The sequence below is a fragment of the Pan troglodytes genome, chromosome 5 (assembly GCF_028858775.2).
Source record: "Pan troglodytes isolate AG18354 chromosome 5, NHGRI_mPanTro3-v2.0_pri, whole genome shotgun sequence".
NCBI lineage: Eukaryota > Metazoa > Chordata > Mammalia > Primates > Hominidae > Pan > Pan troglodytes.
The window spans coordinates 5,912,415-5,936,549 of NC_072403.2; the positions used below are offsets into that span (position 1 = coordinate 5,912,415).

Genomic DNA, 24,135 nt, shown 5'->3' on the forward strand with positions numbered 1-24,135 from the left:
GTTGGCGGCCACACGGTGAGGACACCATAACCCCTCTCATCAGTGGGTACAGGAGGCCTAGCCACAGCTGACTGTTCCCATGCCATGGCCCAAAGTCAATCAGAACCCATGACCCCAGGCTGTAGAGATGCATTGGGAGAAGGGTGTGTGTTGCTCACCTCTTTCCATAAATTCTTCAGTGAGGCCCCACAACTCCCTGCAGTCCATCTCCCCACGTCCACACCCTCCTCTGCCCCTACACCTGCACTGCTGTGTCTACTACTCCCTGAATCGTGAGCCGCAGGCTTGGACAGAGACCATGAGTAACTCCAGTTTTCAGACTGGCCCCTCTGGCTGGCCCGACTGGCCCCCAGGGGGGTGGGCAACTCACTTCTGGGGAACCACGGACTGTCAACACAGGGACCGGGAACTGGAGGGGACCCTGAGGCTGCACGAGTTCCTGAGGGAGGCCGAGGACCTGCAGGGCTGGCTGGCAAGCCAGAAGCAGGCAGCCAAAGGAGGGGAGAGCCTGGGGGAGGACCCCGAGCACGCCCTGGTGAGAAGAGGGCCAGGGTCAAGGAGGGTGCCCTGGGGAAGAGCCTATGGGGTGGGGAAGCTGGCTCTGGCGGGGCGGAGGAAGAAGGTGGCAGCAGAGCGGTGAGCCCTGGCTGAGGTGGGGCCTCCTGAGTGGAGCGGGCAGACGCCGTGGCTGTCCAACCCCACATCACCCAGTTGGGCACTGAGGTGCCTCAATTCCCAGGCTGCTTGACGCCTAACCAGCCGGGGGCTACCCTGTCACCCACTCCCCTCTTCTCAGCACCTCTGCACCAAGTTTGCAAAGTTTCAGCACCAAGTGGAGATGGGCAGCCAGCGGGTGGCCGCCTGCCGGCTGCTGGCAGAGAGCCTGCTAGAGCATGGGCACAGTGCTGGCCCCATGGTCCGTCAGAGGCAGCAAGATCTGCAGTGAGTGCCCAGCGGGCCAGGCCAGCATGGGGTTTGGGGGAAGGAGCTGGGCAGGCAGGGCCCAGAGTGGTAAGAGGGGATGGCATGCTGTGAAGGCCACGCTGGCCCTGGCTGCCCACAGGGCTCTGCAGGGGGCCTAGCTGCAGAGAAGCTGAGCCCGCCACAGGCTCTGGTCTGTGAAGGGAGGTGAGGCTGGGTGTGCAGGTCAGAGTCCTGCTCCCAGGATTGAGAGCAGGAGCTGTGGGAAGATGGTGGGGCCAGACATCAGGGCCTTCCCCTGAGCTACCCCAGCTCCTGTGCTCACTCGGGACAGCCCATGACTCGTGTGGTTCCTAGCTGTCCACTTGGCTGATTTGGATCCACTCCCAGCCTGTGAGCTTTGAGGCAAGGTCATGACTTGCTCATAACCCCTAGCCCAGAGCCTGGCCTGGCAGAAGCCTTAGGAGCTCAGCCAGTTGCAGAGTTAGCGAGGAACGGAGAGATGTGGCCCCTGCCCACAAAGCGTCTGTGATCATAACCTGGGTGACGCACTATGAGTCAAAGCACAGGATGTAAGGAGTATCACAGCACAGATACCATGCAGTGCCGAGCATTACAGCAGCAAAGCACTGAATTCATGGTAAAGCTAGAAGACAGGCTCCCAGGAAGAAGGTGCGTAGGCAGGGCCACAGGCCGGAGAGGTTTTAAGAAGGAGGAGCTTTGGGCAAGTCCCGATACAACTCAGAGAGGAGCGGGCTGACCAGACCTAGCGGGAGGGAGGAATGAGACGGCCCGGCAGCTGATCCCCGGCTGGTCTTCCACACGCCGTGGGCAGGGCCGCCTGGTCGGAGCTGTGGGAGCTGACCCAGGCCCGAGGCCACGCGCTCCGAGACGCCGAGACCACCCTCAGAGTTCACAGAGATCTCTTGGAAGTCCTCACCCAGGTCCAGGTGTGAGCCGGAGGGGTGGCTAGAAGTGGATACACTCCAGGCTCAGTGCTCACCCTCCATCCCTCATCTCCTCGGCATTCTCCTTTCCTCAGGAGAAAGCCACGAGCCTCCCCAACAATGTGGCACGGGACCTGCGTGGGCTGGAGGCCCAGCTGAGAAGCCACCAGGGGCTGGAGCGAGAACTCGTGGGCACCGAGCGGCAGGTGAGCCCAGCTGGCTGCCTCTCCGACCCAGGCCCCTGCAGTCCCCTCAGGCTGGCCCGCCTGTTCCTCTAGATTTTCCACTCTCCCTCAGAGCCTCCCATGGGCCTACTGTGCATGGCAGGACGTGGCCCAAGGGGGCCAGAGTTCCCAGGCGAGGGATACATCTGCGAGATAATCAGGAGGACATGACCCTTGCTTCCCTGTTCCCTGCCCCTCCTGCAGCTGCAGGAACTGCTGGAGACTGCAGGCAGGGTGCAGAAGCTGTGTCCGGGGCCTCAGGCCCATGCGGTGCAGCAGAGGCAGCAAGCTGTGACGCAGGCGTGGGCAGTGCTGCAGCGACGCATGGAGCAGCGCAGGGCCCAGCTGGAGCGGGCACGCCTCCTGGCCCGCTTCCGCACGGCGGTGAGGGCTCCTGCCCCTTGGGTGGCGTGTGTGTGCATGTGTGTGTGCTGCACCATGCATGGGCATGCACGCATGAGGCCCTCCAGCTCCGGAGGGAGAACAAGCATGGACTCGGGTGGGAGAGCACGAGCACACGGGATGTCAGTCTGGCTGGTCAGGGGCTGAGCACATGGGCGTAGCAGTGACACCTTAGGGTCTGGGTCAGTGCCAGCAAGGTGAGTGGCAGGGCAGTCATTCAGCATCCCAGCCAGGGCTGGGAGTAAGAACTGCCCAGGAAAGCTCATAACTGGAGACCCAGATGTTAGACAGTGACCTCTGGATCAGTCAGTATCTATTTAATGTCTGTCTTCAGCTCCCTGCTGAAGCCACGGGTGGAGAGAGGAGGGCAATATAGAAGCTATGGACAGAGGAACTGCTGCCCTCATGGAGCCCTGCTTCCTGGGGAGATGAGCCCGAAACCCAGAGAATCAGACTGGGACAGTTGGTCCTGGCCATGGGATGTCCCCGGCATCCCAATGTCCTGGGACCTGGCAGACCAGGAGGCCCAAACTGACACTGCAAAAAGGCTTGAGTTTAGGGACCTAACTCTGCTGATTTGCTAGCAGTGTGAGCTTGAGCAAGGCACTTAACCCTGGGTTTGTCATGCACTTAGAGTTTACAAGACTCTTTGTGCCATTTACCCTTCCTTCCTCCGTGCAATGAGATATTTGGACAAGGGCCTGAAGTCCTTCCAGCACCAATCTTGTATAGTTGTACCCAAATCAGCAGAAGACTGTAAGGGTTAAATTAGTAATTCAGAGAACAAGGAGAGCAGTGCAATGTCAAATACCAGGGAAGGCTTTGCCAGGCAAAGGCGGCCAAGGGGCCTTTGAAGAGCAGGTGAACTTTCTTTCCCCATCAAGCAGTCTTGATGGGGCTGATCTTGCTAGCCGCCAGTCCTCTCATGGCCTCATCCAGGTGAGCTCTGTAGAGACGGGAAGGCAGGAGGAACAAAGGGCAGAGGTGTGTCGTGGTGAGGGTCTGGCTCATGTAGGGGGTTCGTGGTTCTGGGAGGATCGGGTTGGATGACAACGGAGAAACCAAGTGACAAAGGGCCACACGTGCCTCACCCGAGGCCCTGACCCAGGTCGGCTTGGGCTGTGTGAGTGGACTCAGGTGGGCTGCAGTTGCCTCAGCACCTGGTTTCCTGCTGCCCAGCCCAGCCCTCACCCGGCTCTCCCTCCGTGTCCCCGGGATCAGGTGCGTGACTACGCCTCCTGGGCAGCCCGCATGCGCCAGGACCTGCAGGTGGAGGAGAGTTCGCAAGAGCCTAGCAGCGGCCCGCAGAAGCTCAGTGCCCACCAGTGGCTCCGGGCGGAGCTGGAGGCCCGGGAGAAGCTGTGGCAGCAGGCCACCCAGCTGGGCCAGCAGGCACTTCTTGCTGCAGGGACACCCACCAAGGAGGTGGGCCCCCTCCCCTGGTGCCCCCACATACCCTAGCTGACCAAGCTTGTGCCTGGCCACCTGGTGCCCCGTCCTACTGTGCCATGCTGGCCTCTCCTCAGGAGCTTCCCTCAGGATCCAGTCCTCACCTCACCCACACCACCCTCCCCAGCTGAGGCTCCTCATGTGTCCATCCCCAGGTCCAGGAAGAGCTTCGAGCCCTGCAGGACCAGCGGGACCAGGTGTATCAGGCCTGGGCACGGAAGCAAGAGAGGCTGCAGGCCGAGCAGCAGGAGCAGCTCTTCCTCAGAGAGTGCGGCCGCCTGGAGGAGATCCTCGTGCCCCAGGAGGCAGGTCCCCTCCCGCCCTCACACTCCGCTCAGCCTCCTGCTCCTCCTTTCCATTCCCCTCTCTGCTCAGTCCCTTTCCTCCCGCCTCTCTGGCTTTTTCTCTAATATGAGGCAGCTGTGCACAAGTCCTTCCAGGTGGCCATGGTGAAGTGCTGAGGCCCCTGAGCGTCCACTGACATCCCCAGCCCCTATCCCAGACTGAGCCCCGAGGAAGTTGGCCAGAGGCTGGTCATGCTCCCCACATGGTGCAGAGGTTGAGGTGTCGCAGCCTCCCAACCTGGACTCCCACTCCTCACAGCTCCATGCCAAGCTCAGTGGGCACTCCTAAGGCCCTGCCATACCCAGAGTGCCCATGGGCACAGATTGCAACTGGAGGGGCTGGCTGGCTGGAAGGCTTGGTGGCCTCTTTGACTTTTCTGTGGATCCAGGTCTCCCTGAAAACCAGTGCCTTGGGGAGCTCGGTGGAAGAGGTAGAGCAGTTGATTCGCAAGCACGAGGTCTTCCTGAAGGTTCTGACTGCCCAGGACAAGAAGGTAATGGAGTCAGGAGGCCTGGGCGTGGTCAGAATGTGGTGGTTGGGAGAGAGTCCTGAAGGGGGTCACGGGGCGCTTGGTGCGTTCCTGGAGGCAGTGCTGATGAGCCTGCGAGGCTGGGGGCCTGGTTGGGGTTGACTGAGCAAGTTGTACGTGTGGCTCAAGAAGAGGGCCCAGGGGGAGATGGGCCACACTGCAGAGACCCACACGGGGCATTCGGCTCTGTCCACACCGTGCGGTCCTTGGGGAGCAGACTGGTCTGGCTTGTGGCTGGGAGGATCAGACACCCCTCAGCCATATGGGGCTGAGGTAAGGGCTCCGGGGCCCTCAAAGAAAGGACTGTGAGCCCTGCAGGCCAGGCCCTGCCCCAGCCCAGGGTGGGAGAGCAGCAGCTGTGCCCCTGCCCCACAGGAGGCAGCCCTGCGTGAGCGGCTGAAGACGCTCCGGCACCCCCGGGTGCGGGACCGGCTTCCCATCCTGCTGCAGCGCCGGGTGAGAGTGAAGGAGCTGGCGGAGAGCCGGGGACACGCCCTGCATGCCTCCCTGCTGATGGCCAGCTTCACCCAGGCCGCAACCCAGGTCAGAGGGCACCCCCAGCCCAGGGCCTTCCACTGGAACCACACTCGACAGTTTTCAGCCGCCTTCACACCGCAACACTGTGAGGCGGAAACAGGTTCGGGGGTGGATGGCTTTCCCAGAGGCTGTGCTGGAGCCCAGAACATGGGATCTAAGCCCCTTTGTGTGGAGACCCCACCAGTGTCCCGAGCTCTAGCAGCGCCAGGGCAAGAGAGGTGGGGAAGGGAGCAGAGCAGCCCAGGGCCCCAGGAGTAGGGGCCACACCTCCAAAACGAGAGCCCACCCAAGGCCCTGCCCGGCTGCCTCCTGCAGCAACCTTCCGGAGCTGGAACCTTCAGGGCTCATTTACCAGGTGCTGCCCCCCCAACCCCTGAGGCCAGCCTCCTGGGAATGGCTGGGGGCTAGGCCTGTGGCGTCTGGGGCCTGAGGCTGCAGAACATTGCAGCATTCATGTCCCACCCCCACCAGGCTGAGGACTGGATCCAGGCGTGGGCCCAGCAGCTGAAGGAGCCGATCCCTCCTGGGGACCTGAGAGATAAGCTGAAGCCCCTGCTGAAACACCAGGCCTTTGAGGCTGAAGTCCAGGCCCATGAGGAGGTCATGACCTGTGTTGCCAAGGTAACAACAGGGCCCTCAGCCCCATGCCTGCCCCAAAGTGTGGCCCAGGGGCCATGTCAGTCTTAGGAGGAAGTGCAGCAGGCAAGATGTCCTGTGTCCCCTCTCTCCCTCCAGAAGGGAGAGGCTCTCCTGGCAGAGTCACCCTCGAGCCGGAGAGGTCTCCCAGCGGCTGCAGGGCCTGCGGAAGCACTGGGAGGACCTGAGGCAGGCAATGGCCCTCAGGGGCCAGGAGCTGGAGGACAGGCGGAACTTCCTGGAGTTCCTGCAGAGAGTGGACCTTGCAGAGGCCTGGATCCAGGAGAAGGTGTAGCCCCAGCTGGGTGGGGGCTGAGAGATGGGGGGAGGAGCCCTCCCTTGACAGGAGGGATCCCCAGCAGCAGGTGCCAGGAGCCTGGGCTGGTGCTCAGAGCGCTCCCTCCCCACCCTCGGCCTTCACAGGAGGTGAAGATGAATGTTGGTGACCTGGGCCAGGACCTGGAGCACTGCCTGCAGCTCCGACAGCAGCTCTGCGTGTTCCGAGGAAACTCAGCCGGGGTAAGGGGGCCTTGCTGGGTAGAGGTTGGCCATGCATCCCGCACTGAAAATCCAACTGAGAGCAGGGAAAGAGTGTGGGCTGTAGAGCAGGGCGTGGGCGCCATGCCTGCTCCTCCTATGCCCTCGGGCAGGCTCCCTCCTCTCACCCGCCTTCACTCCTTCCTCTTTAGAATGGGGGTAGCACCCACCTCAGAGGTAAGAGAGCACGGGTGTGGTGGCAGGTACGTGAGTCTCTAGCTGTGATAAAACTGCATAGACCTATCCCCCACTGCCCCGCACAGATGCGTACTTGCAAAAACTAATAAAATCTGAATGAGGTCTGGTCTAGTTGGTAGTATTACACCAACGTCAGCTTTGTGGTTTTAATGTTATCATTATATAGGATGCTGCTGTAAGGGAAGCTGGGGAAGGGCACAGGGACCTCTCTGCAGGACTTTGGCAATTTCCTGGGCATCTATAATTATTTCAAAAAATCTTAAAAAGATAGGACATATGCCTGGATGTGGCAGATAATCAGCGCCCACCTTCAATGTGACTATTTCGGCGTCTCAGCGTCTTCTCCTCACCCCACACCCGCCCCCTCACACATACACACACCAAACATCTATTTCTCTTATGTGGTATACAGGGAAAAAAAATGGCAAATGTATTGACAATCAGGTGTTAAAGACCAAATGTGCTAACCTTGTCCCCCGGTACATGTATATTACTTTTTAAGAGGCGGCAGTGCTTACACCTAAGACATCCCTTGTTAATGGTGGAATTTCACAGACGCTGTGCCAGATGCTGCAGTAGGAAGAGAGCTAGACTCTAAAGGAGCTGGGCTTGAATCCTGGCTCTGCCACAAAGGAGCCAGGTTAGCCTCTGAGCTCTGCTCCGGCATCTATAAAAGGAGGGGAATGTCCTTCCCTGCCTACCTTGCATGAGGCACTTCATAGGAAAGTGCTTTGGAAATTTAAACAAGCTCTACAGATGCCAGAGGCAGGAGATCTGCAACCACACCCTGTGGTGGACCCCCTCCCTGTGTACCTTTAAACCCCATCCAGTGTCCAAGCAGCACCAGCCTCAGCTCAGACGAGTCCTGGGGTGGGGACACCCAAACCCCAGGAAGCCAGAGCTCACTGTTCCATTCCACAACCTCCCTTTGCTTCTCTTCAACCAAGAAGCTGAATTTTCATTTTAAAAGTTTCTGTGGCTGGGCACAGTGGCTCACGTTTGTAATCCCAGCAGTTTGGGAGGCCAAGGCGGGCAGATCACTTGAGGTCAGGAGTTTGAGACAAGCCTGGCCAACATGGTGAAACCCCGTCTCTACGAAAAATACAAAACTTAGCCAGGCTTGGTGGCAGGCACCTGTAGTGCCAGCTACTCGGGAGGCTGAGGTAGGAGAATCGCTTGAACCAGGGAGGTGGAGGTTGCAGTGAGCTGAGATTGTGCCACTATAACAACAGTGCAACAGAGGGAGACTAGGCAACAGAGGGAGACTCCGTCTCAAGAGTCTCTGTTAGTGAGCATGTGCCCACTCTCCCCCTCCTACATGGTACCCAGTGCAGGGATCCCATTTTCTGGCCTTAGAGATGACTCTTGGGCTGCAGACTCCAAGCTGATCTTGCTCACTTCACCTGGACGGGGTGACCTCAGGGACCTGCCGCAGTAGAGGAGGCAGGAGGCAGTTCTTCCCACTGCCCAAATATGCAGTTCCTCGTGCTCCGGGGCCCAGGCATGCTTCCAGTGCCTGCTGAGGTGGGAAGAAGGGGCTCTGCGTGGGGGGTGCCAATGTCCTCACCCATACCTCCCCTGCAGGACACAGTGGGTGATGCCTGCATCAGGAGGATCAGTGACTTGTCACTGCAGCTCAAGAACCGGGACCCTGAGGAAGTCAAGATCATCTGCCAGCGGCGAAGCCAGCTCAACAACAGGCCAGTCCCAGGCTGGGGAGAACCAAAGGGCCGGGAAGAGGGGTGGAAGGCCACCTCAGGCTCCACATGACACCACCACCCCTTGGCCAGGTGGGCGAGTTTCCATGGCAACCTGCTCTGGTACCAGCAGCAGCTCGAAGGGGCCTTGGAGATACACGTGTTGTCCCGAGAGCTGGACAATGTCACCAAGAGGATTCAGGAGAAGGTACGTGGTGGAAAGAGGTCCCGGTGGGGGCTGTGAGCAAATGCAGTCAGGGGAGGGGGCGCTGCCTAGAGTCTCCCATGCGTCTCCCCCCTCACTGGCCTCTCCTGTTCAGCTGGGTACTTGGAGGTGGGTCTCAGCAGTCTGCACCAGGGACATCTGATGGGCTGGCCCTCGGGATCAACTCAGGACCATAGAAGTACCCATTGCAAGCTCAGTGGGGGATTCCCTGTCTCCTTTCTCCCCCAGATCTGGTCCCCAGATACATGGCAGGTCCAGAGGCCAGAAAACACACTCTCTGTTTCCTCCCATCCCTGAGGAAGCCCAAACCCTCGGGAGGTTTGCCCTGGGACTGTGTACATAACCACAGAGCCCCGGGCTGGAATCTGGCAGAGTTAGAACCTGGTCTAGGAAGCCCTTGTGTGAAACAGGTGCTGCTGCCTGTGCTGGGCATGCCTGGCTGTTTCCTCCGCTGGCTTCTGCCCTCAAATGACGGCACAGGCCTGCCTGTCCATCCTTGCTCTATTTTCTTTCTCGCTCCTCAAGGGATGAGAGTTGAGTGAGACTGTACAGGGAAGCAGCACACACGTGAGGTTCTTCCCTCAGAGGAGACTCCAAATCCAGAGTTGCTCCTCAGAATCGTCCCCCTCACATAAGGAAGAGATCTCTGGCCCTCAAAGTCGGGGCCAGGAAATCACGCTGGGGACTTGCTGTGCACACAGAAGCCACTGGTTGGGCCCTTTGCCAGGAAGGAGGAGCCGAAGCAAAGGCCCAGCAGGTAACTGGCCATGCCCCTCCTCCAGGAAGCCCTGATCCAGGCCCTGGACTGTGGGAAAGATCTGGAGAGCGTGCAGAGGCTGCTGCGGAAACACGAGGAGCTGGAGCGGGAAGTGCACCCCATCCAGGCCCAGGTGGAGGTGCGTAGCTGGCTGTAGAGCTGGGCCCAGGGCATCTCCTCAGTAGGACCCTGGGCACAAGTGGGGAGGAGGGGCTTTGGGATGCCAGGGTGGCCCAGAGCTCCCCTGCCCCAGCCTCTGAGCCCGGCTTCCCCCACAGTCCCTAGAGCGTGAAGTGGGCCGCCTCTGCCAAAGAAGCCCTGAGGCAGCCCATGGCCTCAGGCACAGGCAGCAGGAGGTGGCTGAGAGCTGGTGGCAGCTCCAGAGCAGGGCCCAGAAGCGGTATGAACCCGCAGGCCTTGCCCTCGCTGACCCATCCTCCAGCATCTCAGTCCCCACAGCTCCCCTCAGCCCCTGTGTTCCCCTAGGATTCCTTCTCCACCCTTCAAATAACTGTACTGTCCTCCCAGTAACTCCCAGCCCATGGGCCCTCCTGTGGTTGAGGGGATTAAGGGACAGAAGACACCAGTGGGCATGGGGGAGAGGGGTTTGAAGGCCTGACGACTAGCTGATGAGCGCTGTGGGCAGGAGGGAGGCGCTGGATGCCTTGCACCAAGCTCAGAAACTCCAGGCAATGCTGCAGGAATTGCTGGTCAGCGCCCAGAGGCTGCGGGCTCAGATGGACACGAGCCCCGCTCCTCGCAGCCCTGTGGAAGCCCGGCGTATGTTAGAAGAGCATCAGGAGTGCAAGGTGAATGGGCAGCTGGCCCAAGCCTTTCCCAGGCTCTCAGCTCCACCCTGCCCTCCCCTTCCTCTCATCTCCTTGCTCTTGGGCCTCCTGAGTGTCCCGCCCTGCCTATCTCCTCCAGCCTCCCACTCCTCAGCTGCTTCCCCACCTCTCTCCTGCCTGCTGGGCTGCTTCCAGCCCCCAGTGATCTGAGCCCAGTCCTGTTCCAGGCCGAGCTGGACTCCTGGACAGACAGCATCAGCCTGGCCCAAAGCACTGGGCAGCGACTGCTCACAGCGGGGCACCCCTTCAGCTCCGACATTCGCCAGGTGCTGGCTGGCTTAGAACAGGAGCTGAGCAGCCTGGAAGGGGCCTGGCAGGAGCATCAGCTACAGCTGCAGCAGGCCCTGGAGCTACAGGCAGGCACAGTCCCATCCCCAGTCTGCATCTTGCCCCCCCCGAACAGGGCCTGTGCTGACCCCATAGCCTCTGGTCAAGGCTGAGACTGGAGGGGCTGCTGTGCCAGGGACTTCCCCACCACTCAGCACTCTTGCCTTCCAGGACCCTGGTTCCCTAACCTATGCCACTGGAACAGTCACTCCAACTGCAGTGGCTGGACCCTCCACCGACTGTCTCTTGCCTTTTCCTTTGTTCTCAGCTGTTTCTGAGCTCAGTGGAGAAGATGGAACGTTGGCTTTGCAGCAAGGAAGACTCCCTAGCCAGTGAGGGTCTATGGGTAGGTGCCCAGCAGGAATAGGCAGGAGGGGGGAATTACAAGAGCAGCATTAGGGGTCAAACCAGCCAGTGCTGCCTGAGCTCCCTAGGCCAGGGATCCTCCCCTTCTGGGCCATCTCCCCACCCTGGGCCACATCCGTCACTGGGCAGTTACTTACCCGTCATCTAGAGCAGTTCCCATGCAGCTGTGGGCAGGCCCCACCGCGAACACCAAGGAGCTTCTAGAGTGCCTGTGTGGGCCTGACCCATTCTTGCTACCTCACCCCTGCCCTCCTCGCTTCCCAAATGCCTAGAGGTTGGCTTTTCCCACCACTGCCCCAACCCTGAAGCAGACGAGTGTAACTTATAGGAGACCTCAGAGGATAACTGGGGACTAACATGGTCCTCCAGGGAGTGCAGAGGAGGGAGCTTTCACCTTACATGAAAAAGCTCTGCTTGCCTCAGAGATTCTGGCTCTTGATCCCTAATCCAAATGCCTCCCCTGGCTGGGAATCACTGTCCTAAAGCTGGAAACAGCCTTGAGGGATGTGAGGGATGTGTTTGGGTGGAGCAGCCGCTCTGTGGATGAGCATTTGGTAGGATGGTTCTAGGTGGGAAGGCAGGTAGCCTGGGATGGGAGGGGGAGGCTCATGGACAGTATTGGGTTCCCCACTCCCACCAGGACCCCTTGGCCCCCATGGAGCCCCTTCTGTGGAAGCACAAGATGCTGGAGCGGGACCTGGAGGAGCAGGCGGGAAAGATCAGTGCTCTGGAGGCCACGGCCCGCGGCCTGCACCAGGGTGGGCACCCCGAGGCCCAGAGTGCCCTGGACAGGTGCCCGGCCATGCTTCTGAGGTAGTGGTGGCTCTGGGGTGAGGGGTGCTGTGGGCAGGCTGGCACAGGCATCTGGCATCCCGGTTCTTCCCTTCCCACCCTTCCACTACTTGGCCCAGGCTCACCAGCCTTGTCCAAGGACTGAGGTCAGATGCCGGGGGTCCCCACCACCCCTGGCCCTGCAATGTGTCTGCCTGTTATGGACATCAAACACCACGTGGAAAATCCCACTTCCTTCTTCATTCAGTTGAGATCAAAGGGAGTTTAAAGAGAGGCTTATGCTAGGAGACCAAGAGGAAATCATCTCACGAAACGGAAGGTCGCAGGGCACAGAGGTCAAGCATCGGCCTTCCAGGGTCACAGTCCTGAGTCCCTGTGCTGCCCACTAATGGCAGGACTCAGATAAGTTCCTCCTCACGGCAGCTGAGCCTCACATCCTGGGCTTTAACGGCTGTGATGAGGACGAAAGCACTGTGCTGGCCCCACAGGCAGGCTAGCAGAAGTCTTAGCTCATCTAACTGAAGTTCAGACACAGATGCATGTGACCTGCATGGCCCATGAGACCCCAGCTCTGCAGTTTTTTTTCCCTGTAAAAGCTCATCAGGTTTGGCTGCTTCATGCAGCTCCTCAGACTTTTAGATCAAGGCAGGTACGGTCAAAAGCCAGATCCCAGACTGGTGGGGGCTTCTGTCCTCAGAGAGCCGATCAGAGAGCCAACCAGCACCCACAAATGCCATGGCTCCTTGTGCTGGTGTCCTGGCAGTGGTCGGGGCCACCCCCTCTCCATTCTTGCAGGTGGACCACACCTGGGTACCTGTGGAGGTCTTTGAATTAACAGAATGCAAACTTTGCTTTGCTGGTCTCTGTCACCACCCCTCCCCCAGTCACCTTAGGTGGTTCCTGGCAGGCTCAGCTTCCCCCAGCACAGTGCCACCCTGACTTCTAGCCCCTGGCTTCTGCCCTCCTGCAGGAGGCAGATCGTCCCCCTGTGCTTGTGTCTGCCCCAGTTGCCTCCTCTCACAAGGTCACACTGGATTAGGACCCACCCATATGACCTCATTTTCACTTAATTACCTCTTTTAAAGACGCTGTCTCCAAAAACACTTCTGGAGTTAGGCCTTCAACATAAGAACTCAGGGGTACAGGCTGGGTGCAGTAGTTCACGCCTGTAAACCCAGCACTTTGGGAGGCCAAGGTAGGTGGATCATTTGAGGTCAGGAGTTCAAGACCAGCCTGGCCAACATGGGGAAACCCTGCCTCTACTAAAAATACAAAATTTAGCTGGGCCTGGAGGTGTGAGCCTATAGTCCTAGCTACTCGGGAGGCTGAGGCAGAAGCATTGCTTGAACCCGGGAGGTGGAGGTTGCAGTGAGCCGAGATTGTGCCACTGCACTCCAGCCTGGGTGACAGAGTGAGACTCTGTCTCAAAAACAAAAACAAACTTGGGGGTACAAAATCCGGCGCATAACAGACACAAATACAGAGGGGGAGTGCAATGTACCTTTATTGCAAAGGAAACTCCAGACTCGGAGTATATTCATACCCGAGAAAGCCTAGGCTGGACGGGCACCCCACCTGGCCCCGGGGGTGGCTCCAGGCCCATGAGCCTCTCCTCCTGGCAGGAAGGAGGCGCTCTTCAGGCAAGCCGGGACCCGCCGCCATCGCCTGGAGGAGCTCCGGCAGCTGCAGGCCTTCCTGCAGGACTCCCAGGAGGTTCGCCTCGCTTGGAGAGGGAGGCGGTCATGGTGGGGAAGGAGTCGACCCAGGGAAAGGCCACCCTTCCTCTGGGGTATCCCAGAGGTCAGGGGAATGGGAAAGCCCTGGACAGCAGGCCTGTCCTCCCCACGTGCCCAGGTGGCTGCGTGGCTGAGGGAGAAGAACCTGGTGGCCTTGGAGGAGGGTTTGCTGGACACAGCCATGCTGCCAGCACAGTTACAGAAGCAGCAGAATTTCCAGGCGGAGCTGGACGCGAGCATGCACCAACAGTAGGAGCTGCAGCGGGTGAGGCCCTGCAGGCAGGAGGGTGGTGGGACAGCTCTCCAGGCAGAACACAGGACAGTGCCCCAGAGCTGGTGCTGAACCACAGTAACGGTGGCCAGCGTTATCCAGTACTTTCTGTGTGCAAGCACCTGGCTAAGTGGTTGTTTAGGCAGAAGTGTAGTGAGAAGAAGTTGCTTTCCGGCGGGGCGGGGGGGGTGGCGGGCACCCTCTCCAAAAATGGCACCTTTTCAGTAATTTTAAAGATAACATTTTGATGTGAACAGGACATAGCCACCAGTCCTGTCAGCGAAGGAGTCAAAACATAGCCACTTTGAGACAGGGTCTTGTTCTGTCACCCAGGCTGGAGTGCAGTGGCAAGATCTCAGCTCACTGCAACCTCTGCCTCCCAGGCTCAAGTGATCTTCCCAGCTCAGCCTCCCAAGTAGCTGGGATCACAGGCCCACACCACTACATCCAGCTACTTTTTTGTATTTTTGGTAGAGATGGGGTTTTGCCATGTTGTCCAGGCTGGTGTCAAACTCCTGAGCTCAGGCGATCCACCTGCCTCAGCCTCCCAAAGTACTGGGATTACAGGAATAAGCCACTGTGCCCAGCATAGCACTTTTTAAAACATTCTCTTTTCCACCTGCAAAGGCAGGTCCTGACCCCAGGCTGGCTCCCTCTGATATAAATCACCCTGCTAAGTATTTTATATGACTTATCTCATTTAAACAAAATAACCATTATTTTCTCTATGATACAGATGAGGAAAATGAGGCTTAGGTAAAGAAAGTTGCTCAAGATCATGCAGCTGGACCGCAGGGACTCTGCAGCTCTAGTGCTGGTGGTCAGAGTCAACACAAGTGCCCTGGTACCGGCAGTCCTGAGTCCACAAGGTGTGTTTCATGTTGTGGCTGCAGGAGGGACAGAGGCTGCTGCAGGGGGGCACCCAGCCTCGGAGGCCATCCAGGAGCGACTGGAGTAGCTGGGAGCACTCTGGGGTGAGCTGCAAGACAACTCCCAGAAGAAGGTGGCCAAGCTCCAGAAGGCCTGTGAGGTGAGGTTGTGCAGGCCGAGGGGTGGCTGGCCGGGCTCCAGGCCACTCCCCTCCTGCCTACCTCACTTCCTACCCTAGGCCCTGCGGAGCATGGAGGAACTGGAGAACTGGCTGGAGCCCATCGAGGTTGAGCTGAGAGCCCCCACTGTGGGCCAGGCCCTGCCTGGGGTGGGCGAGCTCCTGGGCACACAGAGGGAGCTGGAGGCAGCAGTGGACAAGAAGGCCAGGCAGGCTGAGGCACTGCTGGGCCAGGCCCAGGCCTTTGTGAGGGAAGGCCACTGCCTTGCCCAAGATGTGGAAGAACAGGCCCGGCGGCTGCTTCAGAGGTAGATCCACCCGTGCCCTCAGCTTCTCTTCCCGGCCTTCCTGGAGGGACCCCCACCCCTGCCCTCTTAACTGATGTCTTCTCACTTTCTCCCCTTGCCCATGGTGAGGGCCACAGCTGGGTGATCTGTGTCACCAGGTATCCCTAATACTGACACCCTGGTCCCTGCCTCCCTTGGTCCCACCCTCCACCGCTGCAGGTTCAAGAGCCTGAGGGAGCCCCTGCGGGAGCGCAGGACGGCCCTGGAGGCCCAGAGCCTCCTCTTGAAGTTCTTCAGGGACGCCGACGAGGAAATGGCCTGGGTGCAGGAGAAGCTGCCTCTGGCCGCTGCCCAGGACTATGGCCAGAGCCTGAGTGCGGTGCGGCACCTGCAGGAGCAGCACCAGGTGCCTGGGTGCAGGAGAAGCTGCCTCTGGCCGCTGCCCAGGACTATGGCCAGAGCCTGAGTGCGGTGCGGCACCTGCAGGAGCAGCACCAGGTGTGGGCCCACCCGGGGAGGGCCGGCCTCGCACGTGAGCAGGGCTTCTCAGCCAAGGAAATGGCACTCTCTGTGGCCCAGCCAGGAACCCTCTGCCTGTGGGGGCTTTTGGGATGCCCTGGATTCTTTGGGAGTCATGGGGACAGGGAACTCCTTGGGGACAAGTTAGTGGGGTCCCGTGAAACTTCAAGCACAACTGTGGGAGTCCCCCAAGGGTCAGCGACATCCGCATCCTCCTGCCTCCTCCCCCACAGAACCTGGAGAGTGAGATAAGCAGCCACGAGGCTCTGACCCGGGTGGTGCTGGGCACTTTGCCGCCCACGAGGTGGCCGCCCGGGTGCAGCAGCTGGAGAAGGCCATGGCCCACCTGCGGGCAGAGGCGGCGCGGAGGCGGCTTCTGCTGCAGCAGGCTCAGGAGGCCCAGCAGTTTCTGACTGAGGTAAGGGGAGTGATGGGCAGGGCACAGCAGGCAGGCCTGGAACACAGGGCGAGTGCGGCCGGGAGGTCACTCCGGGGCTCCTGGCCTGGGCACCTTTCGTCTCCTCCACTCAGTGGTCTCCTGTCCCCAAGGGCTTCCTTCCACATGTTTCCCAGAACACAGCTGCTGGCTGGGTTGGCTTTTGTCTTTTTTCCCTCTAGATCAGTGGTTCTCAACCAGGGCTTTACATGAGAATCACCTGGAACCTTCACTCGGACAATTATACCTCAATTACTTCACAATGGTGAATACAATTGTAAAGGAAGAAAAACTGAAGTAAATAGGCTAATAAATGAAAGGGAGAAACACTGCAAGGAATATTTGCTAAAACTTGGTTTTAAGTGACAAAATCTATGCCTATGAACCAAGAATAAAATGTCTATTTTGCATGGAAAAAAACAATCACCTGGACCCTTTACAAAACACTGTCGCTCTGGCTGTGTTCCGGACCAGATGAGGCTGCTTAGGAGTGGGGCCAGGCCGAGGGAGCATGACAGCTCCCAGGTGATTCCCCTGTGCAGCCAGGCTGAGAATCGTGGCTGTAAATCCTGAGCCCTGGAGGGTGCCCCGGGAAAACGGATCTCTACTCTGTCACCCCCAGCTCCTGGAGGCGGGATCCTGGCTGGCTGAGCGGGGCCATGTCCTGGACAGCGAGGACATGGGCCACAGTGCTGAAGCCACACAGGCCCTTCTGCGGCGGCTGGAGGCCACCAAGAGAGACTTGGAAGCGTTCAGCCCACGCATCGAGCGGCTGCAGCAGACAGCAGCACTCCTGGAGAGCAGGAAGAACCCAGAAAGGTGGGCGGAAGCCACACCATCCGGGAAGGAGCAGAGAGAAGCCCCCTACAGAGATGGCAGGAGACTGCTCCAGCCTGGAAAGGAAGGGCTGCAGTCCAGACTGTCGCTCTCTTCCCACAGCCCCAAGGTGCTAGCCCAGCTGCAGGCAGTTCAGGAGGCCCACGCAGAGCTGCTGCGGAGGGCGGAGGCCAGGGGGCACGGCCTGCAGGAGCAGCTGCAGCTACACCAGCTGGAGCGAGAGACCCTGCTCCTCGACGCCTGACTGACCACCAAGGCGGCCACCGCCGAGTCCCAGGACTACGGGCAGGACCTGGAGGGTGTCAAGGTGAGTTACTCCTGAGCAAACCTCACGGGGAGTGGGCAGAGGCTGAGGAAGGCCTGCCTTGGGATGAAAGGGTTGCTGGGGAGTCAGCAGAAAGGAGCCTGGAGAGGGTGTCCTAGGGAGGATCCCGATGGTTCCAGAACCTGGGCTGAGGGATTTCAGAGCCATCAGAGTCTGCTGAGCTCTTCATGAGCTTTGAGAGCTCATGATACCATCTCGAGTGACCCTGCTGGGCCTCATACCTTTGCAGGTGCTGGAAGAGAAGTTTGATGCTTTCAGAAAGGAAGTTCAGAGCCTGGGCCAGGCCAAGGTGTATGCCCTGAGGAAGTTGGCAGGCACCCTGGAGCGGGGTGCACCCAGGCGCTATCCCCACATCCAAGCCCAGAGGAGCTGCATTGAGGCCGCTTGGGAGAGGTTGGACCAAGCAATAAAAGCCCGCACAGAGGTAGGTGATCACAGGCCGGGCCAAGCTAAGGGGTGTCAGAGTCTTCAAAAAATCCCTCTAAGCCCTCCTTACCACAGGCTTTGGTTCCAACAAGACACACACCCTGCTGGCCTCAAGTGAATGCGCCTTCTCCCTCACCTGCTCAGCTTTCTTCCAGGAATTGGCTGCAGCCCAGGACATTCCATCTCTGTAGGTCCTGGGCTGGGGCTGCCTCCTGAGCTGACCCGGTCCCCCAGCCCCATGAGAGGCACTGCAGGTGGTACTGCCAGGGCCAGCCAGATCCCCGAGAACCGGCCTGCTCCCTCACGTGGACCCAACACCTCGCGTCTGCCTTTCCCTGAGATGCACGAGGCCCTCTCCTCTCCCCGCCCTCCCCACCCCCTGGCCTGCCGCAGACTCATATCATCACGTTCACTGAGGGCTGCAGCATGGAGGATGGTTTCTGTACCTGGGGACACATCAAGCCCCATGGTCCTCCTTGTTCAAAAGGAGGTGGCCCAGAAGGCCATGTCTCCAGGGAGAAAGGAATCCTGGGAGCAGAGAACAGCCCTGAGCAGGTCCTTTCTCCTCTCCCAGAACTTGGCTGCAGCCCATGAGGTCCACAGCTTTCAGCAGGCAGCGGCTGAGCTCCAGGGAAGGATGCAGGAGAAGACGGCCCTGATGAAGGGAGAGGACGGAGGCCACAGCCTGTCATCTGTGCGGACCCTGCAGCAACAGCACAGGCGCCTGGAGGTGAGGCCCACGCCCTGCAGCCTGCCTTTCTGAGCCCCTGCCCGAAGGCGGTGGCTGAGGGGACCTATCTCAGCCCTCCCACCCCAGCCTGCTTCAGCCTCTTCTCCAGAAACCCAGATCCTTCCCCGAGGGGCCCTAGGACTTGGCCCAGCTTGTGCAGCAGAGTGGAGGTGGTTCCTCAGAGAGGCCTGGTGCTCCTGAATGCAGAGCACGCGTCGGCTCAGTTGGGGGACTGAGGCCTGATCTCATGCTCTGGTTGCAGAGAGAGCTGGAAGCTATGGAGAAGGAGGTGGCACGGGTACAGACGGAGGCCTGCCGACTGGGCCAGCTACATCCTGCAGCTCCGGGGGGCCTGGCCAAGGTGCAGGAGGCCTGGGCCACCCTGCAGGCGAAGGCCCAGGAGCGAGGCCAGTGGCTGGTGCAGGCTGCACAGGGCCATGCCTTCCTCGGGCGCTGCCAGGAACTGCTGTAGGTGTCCTACCTCAGCTGCCGGCTCAGCTCTACCCTGTGGGGTGGGGGTATCCTGGCTCTTGGGGGAGCTGGACCCTCCCTCCCCTGCTCCCCAGCCAGCCCTGACAACAGCTCCCTTCCCTGCCCCACAGAGCATGGGCACAGGAGAGGCAGGAGCTGGCGTCCTCCGAGGAGCTGGCTGAGGAGCTGGCTGAGGACTTGGCGGGGGCTGAGCAGCTCCTTGGGCAGCATGAAGAGCTGGGGCAAGAAATCAGGGAGTGCCGCCTTCAAGCCCAGGACCTGCGGCAGGAAGGACAGCAGCTGGTGGACAACAGCCACTTCATGTCTGCGGAGGTGTGAACTCAGAGGGTGGGCCTGGGGTTGGGCTGGGGATACAGCCTGATTGCCCAGGGCCTCGGGGCCCCTCACAGGCATGGAAACCAGCGGGAAAGGAAGGCTGGGCGCAGGCAGGGAGAGAGGCTGGGAAGGGGCAGGTGCGGGTCTCACAGCCTTCCCTCTGCACTTCCATTAACACTTGGCTCTCCAGCCCTGCCCTGCCCATGGTGGGAGCCCTACCCAAGCTGTCACCCATAGCAGCCCCTCCCCACCAGGTGACAGAGTGCCTGCAGGAGCTGGAAGGGCGGCTGCAGGAGCTGGAGGAGGCTTGGGTCCTGCGCTGGCAATGCTGTGCCGAGAGCTGGGGCCTGCAGAAGCTTCTGCAGAGGCTGGAGCAGGCTGAGGCCTGGCTGGCCTGCCGGGAGGGCCTCCTGCTGAAACCCGACTATGGGGTGAGTGGGGGTCCTGCCCCTTAGCTGGCTACCAGGCTCTGGGCCCCCCCTAAGCTGGGCCTCACCTGAACATGCTTCTCCCCAGCACTCAGTGTCAGATGTGGAGTTGCTGCTGCACAGACGCCAGGACTTAGAAAAGCTGCTGGCAGCCCAGGAAGAGAAGTTTGCCCAAATGCAGAAGACAGAGGTGATGACTGCCTCGGCTAGGGGCTGAGGGCTGGTGGGGGAACAGTCCCTCTCAGCCTGCAAATCAGTGTCTCCCAGGGCACTGAGCCCTCACCCGGCCCTGCCTTACCTGCTCCTTTCCCTGGCCAGCTGCGGTGGTGGGAGAGGCACCATTGTGGACTGGGTGTGAGCCTCCAGAGCCAAAGCTGAAAGAGCTAGTGATGGGGAGGCAGGCCCCCTCTGACCGGGAGGGCTGGGGGAGGGGAGGTAGACGGGAACCCGAGGTGTGGCTGGTCTCCCTGACCTGGCTCACCTTGCCCACTCCCCAAGATGGAACAGGAGCTCCTGCTGCAGCCACAGGAGCTGAAGCCCGGGAGAGCTGGCAGCTCGCTGACATCCTTTCAGTGGAGGCCCTCTGGACACCAGGGGCTAGGAGCACAGCTGGCTGAGACGAGGGACTCCCAGGCAGGTGTCCCCATGGGGCTGCAGGCACCCCCGCCGTGGTCTCCCTGGAGCATGCAGTGGGGCTGGGGCTGTGGGGGTGAGGGCCCACACCCTGGAGCCAGTGCTGGGTGCCCGGGCACAGGAGCTGAAGGTCATTAGGAATAAAGATGGCTGTCTACAGCCATACCACCCTGAACATGCCTGATCTCATCTGATCTTAGAATCTAAGCAGGGTCAGGCCTGGTTAGTACTTGGATGGGAGGAATAGAGAGAGCCGGGGGCAGTGGGTGCCTTGCCCACCTTCCTGAGGGTGCTGGTCCTGACATTTCTGAGCCCCATCTTGCATTTTCAGGATGCAAAGGGTACCCCCACCATGGAGGGGTCTTTGGAGTTCAAGCAGCACCTGCTGCCTGGCGGGAGGCAGGTGAGTGCCTGGAGATTCCTTCTCCAGGCAGCTCCCCACTTGCAGCAGCACTTGAGTGGCTCGAAGAGCCATCTTGGGCCTGGCACCCTTGCACTGTGAACTTGGGCAGATGCCACCCCCCACCATGCTGTCCAGGCAGTTTGGCTCCTTGGGACCCTTCCCAGCTTCTGCCACCGCCCCCACCTACCCACCCCCCACCCAGGAGGTGCTGGGATTCCTCCTCCCCACCTGCTCTTCCCCTTCTGCTTGGTTTCCCGTCAGAGCCCCTCTGTGGCTTCCCTTTCCCCATTGGGACTTTGGTCCAATCCACCGCTTTTCCTGGGAAGCTCCACACACACGGTGAGGCGTGGACAGGACCTAGCTCTGGCTTCCTGCGTGTGGCTCATGCGACCTTCCCGCCTCCTCTCCACAGCCTAGCTCGAGCTGCTGGGACAGCTGCCGCGGGACCTTGCAGGGCAGCTCTCTGAGCCTGTTCCTGGATGAGAGGATGGCAGCGGAGGTACCAGGCGGGGTAGGGGAGATGCAGACATCAGGGTACTGGGAAACAAGGCAGAGGGGCCCCAGGACAGAGGGACCCCACAGGGAAAAGCTGAGATGGCCGCAGTGACCCCTGCCTCTCATCTCTCCTCAGAAAGTAGCTTCCATAGCCCTCCTTGACCTCACGGGAGCCCGGTGTGAGAGGCTGCGGGGCCGCCATGGCAGGAAACACACATTCTCCTTAAGGTGAGCAGAGAGACATGGACTCCGGCATCGCCCCCAGCAGCCACCTGGCTCAGCGGGGGCTGGAGGCATGGGGGTCCCCAAAGGGACAGTGGAGTTTGACCTGTGACTGTGTGGGTGCCAGGCTGACCAGTGGGGCAGAGATCCTGTCTGCAGCACCGTCCAAAGAGCAGGCTGAGAGCTGGTGGCGAGCCCTGGGCAGCACTGCAGGTGGGCTTCAGGGGAAGGATGCGGGGAGGGCGGCCGACTCCCTGGGCCCCAAGCTCCTGGGCCCCTAGTGTTTTATGCATCCTAGGGAGGTTTCACAGTTAGCATCTCTAACCTCCAAGAAGTGGGACTTACTGTTTTTTCTCAAAGAATTTAGGTCCTGGAGAGGTTACGCAACTTGCCCAAGATCACACAGCTAATTAGCAGAGATGGGGCCAGTTTTGAACCCCCAGCTGTGTCCTGGTCCTGTTCTGCCCCTTTTGGAGTCTGCCACTCAGACTGCCCCAAGCCCTTCCTGCCACAATCCTCATGGACTGTGTTCCTCCAAGGGCTTTCCAGGCTCTGTTCTGTCTGATCTGGGTGCTTCTCTAACCTTCTAGTCCTCAGACAACTTTGAATGTCACCACCCTCGAGTTGTTTTGCAGACAGTAAGCAAGCCAGGTTCTACTTGGAGGAATATATAGAGACAACCCTTTGGAATTTCTTCCATGGTCAGCGTGCTCTGCTGAGGCTCCGTGTGGACAGTGTGTTCAGGGAATGTGTCTGGGATCCTAGCTCTGTCGCTGGTTCCCCTGGACTCTCCTCCCAGGAGTCTGTCTTCCCAGAAGCCCAAAGGGATCTTGAGTTGTTCGACATTCCAGAATCCCCCACCTCCTAAGAAAGGCTGAGCCTTTCTTAACTCACCTGTGAGGAGTTTCCTAAGAGGCAGGACGCATGGGGGAAAAACCTGCCCACAAGTGCTCAGCCCACCCCACACCCCCACGTGGGAAGGGCCTGGCATGGCCAGGCTGCCTAAGGCTGTGCTGAGCCTCCAGAAGCTGGAGGAAGAAGCAGCCAGACCTGGCGCCTGCAGATGGTCTGGGCCGGGCTAACAGTGGTTATTCCCTTGCTCTGCAGCCCAGAGTCTGAGCCCAGAACTCAAAGCCAAACCTGTCAGCTCTCTGAATGAGTGCACGACCAAGTATGCCCGGCCTGGATGTCTACTCAGGTGGGACACCTGGGTTTCAGTGGCTGGCAGGCGCTGTCCTCTGAAGCCTGAGGTTCTGGGCCTCAGACTTACTCTGTCGTGCTGTAGGGAAATGCTATTGGAACCCTCAGCTGCCCCTGCCCACTCTCAGCTGAGAGGAATCCAGGCCACAAAGCCCAGATTTCCACAGACTCGACAGTGGTCCCCTCCCAGGGCTCACTCCATGCTCTGGTGTGGGGGCCCTGTAGACGAAGCTGCCCAGGCTCCCTGTGCCCTTCCTGCTCAGCTGCTTGTGGGAGGAGCAGCCAGGTTTCCCTCTGCCCAGTGCTGAGAGCCTGCCTGGGTTTGTTTCCCATGCACTCCTCACTTTCCTCCCTCCTCTCCCCTCTCCAAGGCACAGCACATTGGCAGGACGGCCAGACCCTGCCCCACCCTTGTTCCAACCCGTTCTCTACCTGGTCCTCCCCTGCTTTCCCCAATCCCCACTCCATGGCAATGGAGAGGGCCAGCACGTCCCGGCCTGCAGGCCAGGGAGGAGATGTGAAGGTGGATGTGCGGGGGCAGGAGGCTCTTACCTGGCTCCTCAGTCCCTCCTTGTAGATCCCAGCATCATTTCGATGCTCAACCCCCCTCACCCACATGTCCTTCCCTTCCAAACCAGAGGGCTTCAGGCTCTCCAGGGGGAGGGGACACCTGAGGTTAGGTGAAAGTGGAGGAGGGACTGGAGACAGGCAAATCCTCCGTGCATGGGCCCCATGCCAGGATGGGCCTAGACGTGCACACGCATATACAGCCGTGTGCCTGGAGGGCTCATACCATGAGGGGTGGCAGCCACGGCTGTGGTCTCCAGTGTAACCATCTGCTCCCAGTCCTGCAGAGCCCAATATATGATTTAGATGATGTGTTGCTGACAGGACAGGCCTTGTCCTGGACACAGTGGCTCCTGAGGCTACCAGGACAGCCATTTTTTCTGCTGTCTCTAACCCAGGGCTGGGGCCGCTAGGCCAGCTGACAGACGTCGAGTTGGGTTATGAAAGTCGAGGCAATTCCCACCCACTCACCCGTCACTGTGGTTGCTGCCGCAGCGCCTGTCAGCTCTGGAATCCACTCACACGCTTATTCTAGGAGGCTGGCTGGTCCAGGGGAGGGCAGGGGCACCAGTGTTTGTTTGTTTGGAGAAGATTCTGGGGTGGCCATACCCTACTAAATTCATTCCGTTTTCCCAACAGGTCTGATCCCTGAGGTGAACCCCAGTGCAACACCAAACTTCAGGGGCACAAGCGAGGACACATCTAAGGGACCAGAATGAGACTCAGCTACAGGCAAAAGGGCTCCTTCCCGTGGCTGCTTCAACCCAGTTCCCCAGGCCCAGATTCTGGAATAGACAGTTCCTTCTGGTTAGATGGGTCCTACCATGTGGCAGGAAACAGCCATTGGCTGGCCTCCCCCTGCATTCCTGTCTGGATGAAGAGGAGACGTGTTACGGCAGAGCAGGTGGGCAAGGCCAGGGCTACCCCAGGCCCATGTGGCCTCCTCCTTGCCTGGAAGGGGTGACTCTGAGCACAGGTAGACGCAGATGTGTGCAGAGAATGTGCTCTTCGGAGGAAGAACACTGAA

At 59.8% G+C, this 24,135-nt stretch overlaps 1 protein-coding gene across 1 annotated transcript; it reads left to right on the top strand.

Moving 5' to 3' along the window:
- The first annotated feature begins 298 nt into the window (after window positions 1-298).
- LOC129144200 (spectrin beta chain, non-erythrocytic 5-like) lies at window positions 299-24,095 on the top strand. The gene is given in 45 exon segments (XM_063812727.1): window positions 299-535; window positions 797-942; window positions 1,377-1,493; window positions 1,736-1,871; window positions 1,964-2,074; window positions 2,297-2,476; window positions 3,716-3,919; window positions 4,099-4,248; window positions 4,677-4,781; window positions 5,193-5,360; window positions 5,826-5,975; window positions 6,090-6,106; window positions 6,108-6,279; window positions 6,414-6,509; window positions 8,310-8,425; window positions 8,516-8,630; window positions 9,431-9,544; window positions 9,684-9,805; window positions 10,052-10,214; window positions 10,421-10,609; window positions 10,849-10,926; window positions 11,587-11,759; window positions 13,361-13,451; window positions 13,593-13,739; window positions 14,639-14,654; window positions 14,657-14,775; window positions 14,854-15,101; window positions 15,300-15,486; window positions 15,833-15,875; window positions 15,878-16,017; window positions 16,658-16,854; window positions 16,975-17,179; window positions 17,427-17,621; window positions 18,198-18,353; window positions 18,616-18,821; window positions 18,956-19,157; window positions 19,415-19,591; window positions 19,677-19,778; window positions 20,087-20,221; window positions 20,553-20,624; window positions 21,037-21,123; window positions 21,256-21,347; window positions 21,469-21,554; window positions 22,449-22,539; window positions 23,748-24,095. Coding segments are annotated over 45 exon segments (6,066 nt in total). The 3' UTR covers window positions 23,761-24,095.
- Window positions 24,096-24,135: the final 40 nt, after the last annotated feature.